The following is a 10325-nucleotide window of genomic DNA, read 5'->3' as shown; positions in this document are numbered from 1 at the left end:
CTTTAGAAAGAGTGAACTGTTTCTACCAAAATGATCCATATAAATAAAATGAAGGTCCAGACAGAAAAGACCTAGCAGAACATAACCTGTGGTGGGAAGGATGGTTGGCCTGGCCTGGTGTTGCGATGGGAAGACACACTAAAAAGTTATAAAGTGACTTCACCTTTCAGTTCATGCTTAGTCCTGGACCTTTGCTCAGGCTTACTGAGCAGAATCACTAATTTAAGACCAAAGAGAAATGTGGAGAGAAATTTGAATAGCATTCAACTTAACAACAGAGTTGTCCAATACATGATATAAAAGACCATCTCACTAGGAAAGTAAGAGCATTTTGAATACAGGGAATACTCCATTTTCAGGTCCAAGGGATGGACAGAATCAAAGCTACTGTCTCGGTTGGTTTTCCTGCAAGGAGACCAGAGTCAGCTCTCCCCTCTGTCCCCAGGAGTTCTACTGCGCGGGGAACTCTCCACTTAGCCAATGAGGTCCAGCTTCTCAGTAGGTACACAGAATCTGCTCCTAAAAGACTAGAGAGAAGGCTTAAAGCTCAGGAGATGGTTTACGGGCTACTGATAGGACTGGAAGTAACAGGAAGGAAGAAAGACCTTGAAGACACTATGTCAACTCCAGTTTTAAAATTAAGTCTAGACAATTTAAACTAGACACACTATGGCTGGCAGATTCCCCCAGGGGAAGCACACTGAAGGCACTAAGAAAATGTTGGCAGAACTACTCAGCAGGAGAAACACAAGTCAGTGTTGTCTTTGACCCATTCAGAAACACAACAGTGTCTTCCAAATTAAACCCAAGAAGCACCTATAGCCACTGAGTGGATTTACATGCAACTGGTACATGCGCAGCTGGCAAGGTGTGGGTCATTTTGAAGACCTAACTGACAGTCCCATGGGCGAGTGAAAAGAAACTAGCTTACTACTTTATAAAGGTAAAAGCCAATGCAAATTGTTTCTTTAGAATTTGTTTGGAAGGCCAAGTGAAGCATCTGTTCACCTACTTTGACTTTGAATGGCAAAATTATGCGCCCAGGTGGAAGGAGATACCTATAATACTAAGAATAATGCTGTATTTTCCCCTGTATCCAGCATCATGCCTTCCCAAAGATGATGCTTCACAGCAGCAGGCCAAGCTCATAATTTGCATAAGGGCTTAGAGGACCTTATTATAGTCACCTCTTGTTAACGTAAAAATTACCATACACGGGTAACATTTGGTTTTTATTGATTCAATCAATACATTGGGAATTTAGCAGCAAGTTAATGGCAAGCAGTTACAAAATTTCCTATTTTTCTATGTTTAAAATAAGTTGTCTTAAAGAATCTATAGCAACCTAAAATCACAAGAACACATGTGAATGGCTGAAGCACTTCTGCTGTTACACCTGTGGCAAGTTTATTAGTAATTTTCCAACAAAGTCTTCTAGTGCAAAGTGCACATAATTATTTGGAACCTCCATTACCATATTTGGCTCTCTTTTTCCCCTATAAGTAACTGTGCCTAAATAAAAGAATTTGAAGTAAAACTGAGCAAGTATGCTCACCGCCTTGCTTTGAGGGCATCTGCTCCTCTGATACAACTCTTGAATACATCTTGAGTTGACTTCAGCCGCAGCCCGCCATCAAGCCTGTTGGTGGCTGTCCTTTACACGATGCTGCTTTGCAGATGACTAGCTTCAATTCTAAACTGGTGCAAACACGCGGCAGGGCTCAGCAGAGCTAAAAGGCTAAGAGCTCGGCACAGTACTGTCCTGTTCCTCTCCTATCCCCTCATTTTAGCACTAGAAAGATCAGCTCTGTTTTACTATTCAGCATTGTACTAGTCCGTGTTGGAGGGAACCTTAGAGTTTCTTTTTGGTTCTAGGCAGAGCAATGGATTTAGCAGTGCCTCTGATTGCTGTTCCCTGGCTTGAAGTCAGAGGAGGTTTCTCTATTTCTCCCTTGAGTCCACCTGGAAGGAGTCTGCTAGATGTGGAACTTAAATTGCTCGTGTCCAAGTCGTCCATATTTTCCTTCTTACTGGTCACAGGAAATTTCTTTTCATAAGCAGTGGGCTAGAAATAAAAGAAAAGGCCTGGGTTCATTTCAGACACAAAGCAACATACATCAATGCAAAGAAGCAAGGGACTACAAGGTTGTCCAGGATTTGCAAGTTGGAGCACTCTCCAGATGTGAGATATAAACTAATTACATTGTGAAATTGTTATTAAATGTCAAAGAAAGTTCCGTTAGCACCTTTAAGAAAACTGAATTGTTTAGTGTTTGGTGTTGAGCAAACTACAGACACAATTTCAAATCCTCTACCATGCAAAATGATAGTAAATGTCTGGTCACATTTGCATAGGGAAGTCCACCTGGACATATCTGTGCTCATGTCATCTTTACAGATTTCTAGACAAGCTCTGACATTTGTATGGATACCCTGACAAGCACAACATGATTATTCTCTCCAACCTGGGTATAAAGCTGCTGCATATGGCCTACTCCTCACATTCCCACCATTCTCTGCACTGACTCCAGGGATTGGCTTCTAATCCCAGTCACACTACTTGGGCAGGTCTGCAGACCCCTTCGAGTCTTGATGCCTTGCCGTTAAATGGGGAAAACGGTATTTGCACGTTTACCATGTGGGCTTATTATGAGAACGAACTAAGGTGGTGGCTGTGAAAGTACTTCATGAGCTTTAAAGCACGAAACAAGTAGAAGAGATTTTAACAGGCAATTGCATTTTCTCAGGTCACCTCACCCCACAGTAAACGGTCTCTGATCCTACTGTCATGAGGGAAGCAGAGTCCATTTTGACCTCAGACCCATTTTAAAAGTGATCACTTCTCATTAAATGAAGCTGAGCATAGAGTTCTAAAAGAGCAGAGAATGTCTCAGGAGACCTACACAAGCAGGATGGGGGTGTAGACACAGCAAGCTCTCATTTACACAGAATGATCTAGAAAGGGCTCATACGTCTAATACATTGGTTAACTGAAAGTTAGCGTACATATGAGGTAATAATCCGGTTAACAATTTTCAAAGAATGTGAAAAGATTACACGTAACACAAAACAAATAAACCTGCTGTTTCTTTGATCACTCAGGCTCTTGCGATACGAGTGACCATGTTTTAGACACAGTAGGAGGCACTTAATATGTATCTGTCCAGTGAATAAATGTCCTCCCAGGGCAAAACTTCAGGTCATTTACAATTTTGGGTACCTATATTTCAAGAAAAAGAAAATTTACCTGACGTTTGCTAACTGCAGATAGCCCTTAAATATGGGTGTCTTCAGAACATCACTCACCTATGACTTCGTAACAGTGTATGCTAACGCTTGAGCTGGTAACTTTGTGCATTGAAAAATTAACTTGTATAAATTTGGAAATGTAAAAAGGTCCTTTCTCTATAGATTGTTTTCCAAAGAAAACTTCTGGGTTGCTTCTCTGTATATTCCTTCAAGAAACAGAAAATACTTAAAATGTGTTAGCATTCAGTAATATAGCTTGTATCCTCTCACTGAAAACTCCTTACGTTCAGCAATAGGGTGAGAGCACAACACCCCTGGGTGCTCTAGTATCTGGCCAAAGATAAGTTCCCTAAGACATGAAACCTATCTTGGAAATTTCAATTCATAAAAATTTAATTCCCTTGACATACAAATCCTACTAAAAGGTGAATGTAAGTGTAACCCTCTCTCTTTTGACATTTCCACCTCTTGAGTTATCATCTAAGTAGTTGAGGAAATGTTTTTCAACACATCCGATACAACTAAGCTTCTATGGACTAGGGATAGAGACTCAGTCATTTCCTTTTTAAGGTGTTCATGGCCACGTCTGGTTTACTGCCTTCCATTCTTCTTCACTGCTCCATTTGTTAACTAAGGTACTTGAGTCACTCAAGCAGACTCAGAAGTAGCAGTCACCAGGAGGAAATACTCAGAAAGAGACTCTATGGGCAGGATTAGTGGTGTAGATTTTTTTTCTTTTTTTCCAAAAACATTGGCGGCTCTGATATTTTCTTCTTGGATATCTTAAGATAATTCTCAGAATTTTCTGGAAAAGTGGAAGGAAAAAGGAAACTAAACCAAATGTTTGGTTGCCTCAGTGGAGAAACATGATATTTCTCAGTTTCATTCTAGAGCAACATGAGAAAACAATATTTGTCAGTCACATTTATTTATTTCCATATAATTTTAGTGATTTATTTTTTAAATAGGTAGTATATCTCCATGATATAATACTCACAGTGTTCAAAATTTCCTCCCTGCCTCCTAGTTAACTCAGCTCTGCCTCCTTCAAAGACGACCAACGTTATCCATTTACAGTGTCCATTTCCAGAGAGATTTTGCACAGCTTTAAGCAAATATTAGGTGGAATCAAATGGAATTGGTCATCATTTTTGCAAGTCAAAAACAGCCTAATAATAGCAATTTCACACGGTTCAATCTAATCCATATATCGACATGCTTTCTTCCTTTTTTATACAAATGGTGGCCCACTGTAAACATTCTTTTACACCTTGATTTTTTTCAACTATTGATTATCTTGAAGATAATTCCATGACAATACATAAAAAGAGTTCTCATTCTTCTTTCTGGCTATGCAGTGTTCTCTTGTTTGAATGTGCCATAATGTATTTAGCCAGTCCCTTGATAATAGACATTCAGGTTGTTTCCAATCTTTTACTAGTACAAATGATGCTGCTGTGAATAATTTTATACTTGTGTCATTTTGTACATGTGTTAAGTATATCTACAGGATATATATTTTAGAAGTTGAACTCCTAGGTCAGAAGGTATATGGATTTGTAATTCTGAAAGATATCGCCATGTTGCCCTCACTGCAGAGGTACCAATTTATACCCTTAGCAGCAACATATGAGTGCCTGTTTTCTTATTTCTTTTTCAATTTGGTATTTAATACATGTTAAAACTAATATAGTCAACCATATTTTAATTGAGATCCAAAATTGGCCTAAACTTGGCTGCACTGAAACAAATCACAATATTTGTTCCTTTACTCTCTGGTAACATCAATGCAAATCTACTTACCACTATGCAAATCTTTCCTGCAAATGCTCAGAAGCTTCTGTGTATATGTGTATACCTGGTAAAATACTATATGTGTGTGTACTTTACCATTTCTCTTTGCTAATTTGCAGTTGCATTAAGTTTGGGATGCGATTGTTTAGGAATCAGAATCCTAAGAGCTTTAAAGACTGAATCTCCCCTCTGAAATACCCCTCATTGAAACTGTTTTCTGATGCTCACAAAATATGGACGCAGGGTAGCCCTCACAGTGCCCTTCAGGCCAAGCTGTAACTTTCTTCACCAAGAGCCAAGCCACTCATCTCCCTGGATCAGAAATAGCCAAGGCAAATTCCAGCTTCCAGGAATTTGTTTCTCTAGGAACGTGAACAAATCTCAATTTTTCAGAGATTTCTTCTGTTTGTTATAGATGATCTAAATTTTAGGTTACTCTTTTTCTTCTTTCATAGTTGGAGGGACTCCTCAGGGATCTATGCTGTCACTAATACAATTTTACAGTTTTGTAAGTAATAGGATAGAGAAATGAAAAGTGAAATTGCCAAGGCTATAGGAGTTACTAAGATCTTCCAGGTCATGAAAGGCAAATAGAAAGTTATGAGCTCCCATAAGATTGTACAAAGGGGGAGAAGATGAGAGAGGAATTTCAATATTCTGTTCTAGGGGGAAAGAGTCTAAATGATCATTATGAGACTGTTGGCCTTCATTGTCAATCCAAAAGAGGATCTAAAAATCACTGTAGACTGTTCTCTGAACATGATGGTGTAATGTACTACTGCACAGTGACCAAAAAATCTAGCTATCATCAGAAAGCATGTTAGAAATTAAAAGGAAAAAATCCTTCTATCCTTATATAAAATCATGAAGAATTCATACCCAAAACACTGCAACCAGCTTGAACAGATATAAAGGGACCGGGGAAGGTTTACAGACAGGCTACTAATATGATTAATGGGTGGAGCTTTCTTTATAAGAGAGCTCTACAGTCTAAAAATATAAAGAATAAGAGGATATATATAATCACAATCTACAAGATGAAGAAGGGGTAAGATTTCAGCACTGTGGAGCTGAACAGCATCTCTGAGGGCTACTGTCAGAATGGTTACACCAGGGGCTGCCCTAAGCAGCATTTCAATTGTTCCTCATCTTTGACAGACTCTTACCATTTGGGACTGTGGAAGAACAGTCAGTCCTACAGGGGCAGACGGATGGAAAAGATAACCTTACAAGCTTCCCTCCAGTTCCATCTTTTAGTAGTAATTCAGTACCCTTGGCCTGATTTCTCTAGCTCATATTATTAATATTGAAAAGGGAGCTCCACATGTGCAAGGGAAGACATGTAACAAGAAAATTGGGCTAGATACACATATTTCATTATTCCCTAGCATAACTTTAACCTGATGAACTCATCTGGTGATAATGGACGCAAAACCTGTGAGCTCTAGGCATATCTCTGCAAGTTAATACCAGGGCATGATTACTAGAAACTGTTACCATTTCTCTGAATTTTGAGTAAAATACATGCTATTTAAGTAAAGTGGTTTATCACCATAGCAACCATTTCTAGAGTCACACATTCAAATTATAGGCCTGCACAAGGTCCAAGTGAGAGAACATTCTGATACAAGTTTTCAGCTATAGTTTTGCTCACAATGCTCATCCACTTTCTCTCACACTCCCGTGGATTTCAGAAGCAAGAAGGAAGGGAAAGAAAAGCAAAGGGAAGAAGAGAAATTGACTTCCAAATATACAGATTTCTTTTATAAGGCTACCCAGAGAAACAGCTGGGCCTTGTATGGAGTTAATGAAAATAACATCTAACTTGCAAATTAGAGAAATATGTAAATATCTCTTTTCTTTTTAATTAAAGTATAATTCATACACAGTAGAACGTACAAACCTCAAGTGTACAGTTTGATGAGTTTTGACAATCATAGACCTGTATAACTAAGACAGCAGTCACGAAATAGAACAGTTCCCCAGAAAGTTTCCTCATGCCACATCCCAGTCAACTCCCTCCTATCCTGGGGCTACAAGTGCTCTGATATTTTTCAATATAAATTTTGCCATTTTTTAAACTTCACATAAATAACATACAGTAGATATTCTTTTGTGTCCAACTTCTTTTACTTAACATGTTTTTTAATTGAAATTTTTATTGAGATAATTGTAGATTCTCATGGTGTTCTAATACACATTTTTGAGGTTCATCCATGTATTAGCAGTTCATTCTTTTTTATTGCCAAGTAGTATTCCATTGTATGGATATACCACAATTCATTTATCCATTCTTCTATTAATGAATGTTTAGGCTGTTTCCTGTTTTGGGCTCTTTATCCATAAAGCTGCTGTAAACATATTCTACAAATCCCTTTTTGAACTTACATCTGGGATTTCTGGGTAAATAGTAAGTAAATGCTCAACTTTATAAGTAACTGCCCAACTGTACAGGAGTCCCCCCCATCCACAGTTTCACTTTCCATGGTTTCAGTTACCTGTGGTCAACCCACATTCCGGAAGCAGATGATGCTCCTTCTGATGTGCTGTCAGAAGGTCAATAGTAGCCTAATGCTATGTCACAATGCCTACGTCATTCACCTCACTTCATCTCATCACATAGGCATTTTATCATCTCACATCATCACAAGAAGAAAGGTGAGTACAGTGCAATAAGATATTCTGAGAGAGAGAATAGTCACATACCTTTTATTAGAATATATTTTTATAGTTGTTCTATTTTATTATTAGTTTTGTTGTTAATTTCTTACTGTGCCTAATTTATAAATTAAACTTTATCATAGGTATGTATGTATGTATAGGAAAAAACATAGTATATATATAGGGTTTTGTACCATCTGCAGTTTCAGGCATCCACAGGGGATCTTGGAATGTATCCCCCACGGATAATGGGGAACTACTGTATTCCAAAGGAACTGCACTATTTTGCATTCCCACCAGCAATGTAGGAAAATTCCAGTTGCTCCAATATTTGCTAAAACTTGGACTTGCCAGTCTTTTTCAATTTTGGCCATTCTAGAAAGAGTGTAGTGATATATCTTTGTGGCTTTTCCTGATATTATTTGCATTTTCCTGATGACTAATGATGTTGCACGTTTTTTCATATGCTTATTGACTACTTGTATATCTTCCTATCTGAAGTGTCTGTTCAAGTTTGATACCTGTTTTTAAAAGTGAGTTGCCTTACTATTATTGAGTTGTAGGAATTGTCTTTATATTCTGGATATAAGTCCTTTGTCAGATATATATAGTGCAAATATTTTCTCCCTGACTGTGGTCTGCCTATTCCTTTTCTTAATATGCTTTAGATGAGAAAATGTGTTTACTTTCAATGAAGTCCATTTTACTAATTTTTTAAAGTGTTTTCTGTATTCTAAGAAATTTGACTACTCTCTGGTTGGAAGTATTCTCCTATGTTTTCTCCTAGGAGCTTCATAGCTTAGCTTTTAGATTTAGGTCTACTACACATTTCCAACTAATTTTTGTGCACAGTGTAAGCTAGGAGGTCAAAGTTAATTTTTTTTCCACATAGATATCCTATTATTCCAGCACCATTTACTGAAAAAAATCTATCCTTTCCCCATTAAATGGCTTTGAAATTTCTGTCAAAAATCAATTGACTACATAAGTGTGGATCTATTTCTAGACTCTCAGTTTTGTTTCACTGACCTATCTGTCTATTCTTACACCAATACCACACTGTGTTGATTACTGCAGCTATATAGTAAGTGTTGAAATCAGGTCACATAAATTCTCCAACTTTGTTATTTCCATGTTATTTTGGGTGTTCTAGGTCTTATGTATTTCCAAATAAATTTTAGAATCATCTTATCAGTTTCTAACAGAAAAGCAAAAGCCCTAGATTTCAACTGGAATTGCTTTAAAATTATAAATCAATTTGGGAAGAACTGACATCTTAACAGTATCAGATCTTACAATCCATGAACACAGTAGATCTCTCCATATATTTCAGTTTTCTTCAGTTTCACTCAGCAATATGTTGTGGGTTTTGGTATACATATTTCTCACGTATTTTGTTAGATTTATCACTATTTTATGTTTTGCAACATCTTTAATGGTACTTTAAAATTTCATTTTCCAGTTGTTCATTGCTAATACATAAAAATACAATTGATTTTTGTATATAGATCGTGCATCCTGCAACCTGTTTATTTCACTTTTTTGTAGCTTCCTTAGGATTTTCTATGCACACAATCACATCATCTGCAAAAGGGGACAGTTTTATTCTTCCTTTCCAATCTATATAATTTTATTTCTTTTACTTGCCTTGTTGCATTGGCTAAGACCTCTAATACAATGTTAAAGAGAAGTAGAAAGTACATCCTTACCTTTCTCCTATCTTCAGTGGGAAAGTGTTCAGTATTTCACCATTAAGAATGATATTAGCTTTAGAGGCTTTTTTTTTTTTTTTTTGGGTAAAAATCTCTATATGTAAAAGAAGTTCCCATCTGTTCCTAGTCTGCTGAGGGTTTTTCTCATGTTCGAGTGTTGAATTTTACCAAATTCTCTTTTCAAAATTATTGAGATAATTATATGGCTTTTCTCCTTTACATATTAATATAGTAAATTACATTTGTTGATTTTTGGATGTTAATCCAAACTTACATTCCTGGAATAACGGTACACTTGATCATGATGCTTTATCTTTTTTATATATTTCTGGATGCAGTTTGCTAATATCGAGTTTGGGATTTTTGTGTCTATATTTATGAGAGACATTGGCTAGTAATTTTCTTTTCTTGTAACATCCCTGTCATGTTTTGGTAATAATGTTATGCTTGCCTTATAAATGAGTTAGGAAATATTCTCAAAAGTTTGTGTAATAAGCTTCCTCTTCCTTCTTCTTCAAATATTTGGAAGAATTAATCAGTAAAATCATTTAGTTTTCTTTATTGGAAAGTTCTTAACTACAGATTCAACTTTAAAAATAAATTAAAAAGTATTTATATTTTCTATTTTTGTGTATCTATTTTGTTTTTTTAAAGAAATTTGGCCATTTCATATAAATTTTCTAATTTATTGGCATTAAGTGATTCACAATATCTTATTTTTTTAAATCATTTCTTTCCTTCTATTTTTGTCGGGAAGGTGCTTAATTTGCTGTTCTTTTTCTAGTTTATTGAGATGAAAGCTTAGATCTCTTTATTATTTCTATTGTTTTAAACAGTCACCGTTATTTTATACTTACTCTCATACTTACTCTTGCCAGTGCCCTTCATACCTTCCTGCAGTTCAGTACT

The 10325-nt window shown here is 36.6% G+C and overlaps 1 protein-coding gene across 5 annotated transcripts in view; it reads right to left on the bottom strand.

Moving 5' to 3' along the window:
- Positions 1-1213: 1213 nt before the first annotated feature.
- STK33 (serine/threonine kinase 33) overlaps positions 1214-10325 on the bottom strand; it is a 131791-nt gene continuing 122679 nt past the window's right edge. For all 5 annotated transcript variants that reach the window (XM_087433256.1, XM_087433255.1, XM_014782748.2 and 2 more), the window contains one exon: positions 1214-2065. In XM_087433256.1, coding sequence (XP_087289382.1) covers positions 1853-2065 — 213 coding nt within the window. In that variant the 3' untranslated portion in view covers positions 1214-1852. The remainder of the gene's footprint in view (positions 2066-10325) is intronic.

Source organism: Ceratotherium simum, chromosome 7, assembly GCF_057802395.1.
Source record: "Ceratotherium simum simum isolate JZ-2026a chromosome 7, ASM5780239v1, whole genome shotgun sequence".
NCBI lineage: Eukaryota > Metazoa > Chordata > Mammalia > Perissodactyla > Rhinocerotidae > Ceratotherium > Ceratotherium simum.
Note: the sequence above shows the minus strand (reverse complement) of the source record. Positions and strands in the feature narration are given on the sequence as shown.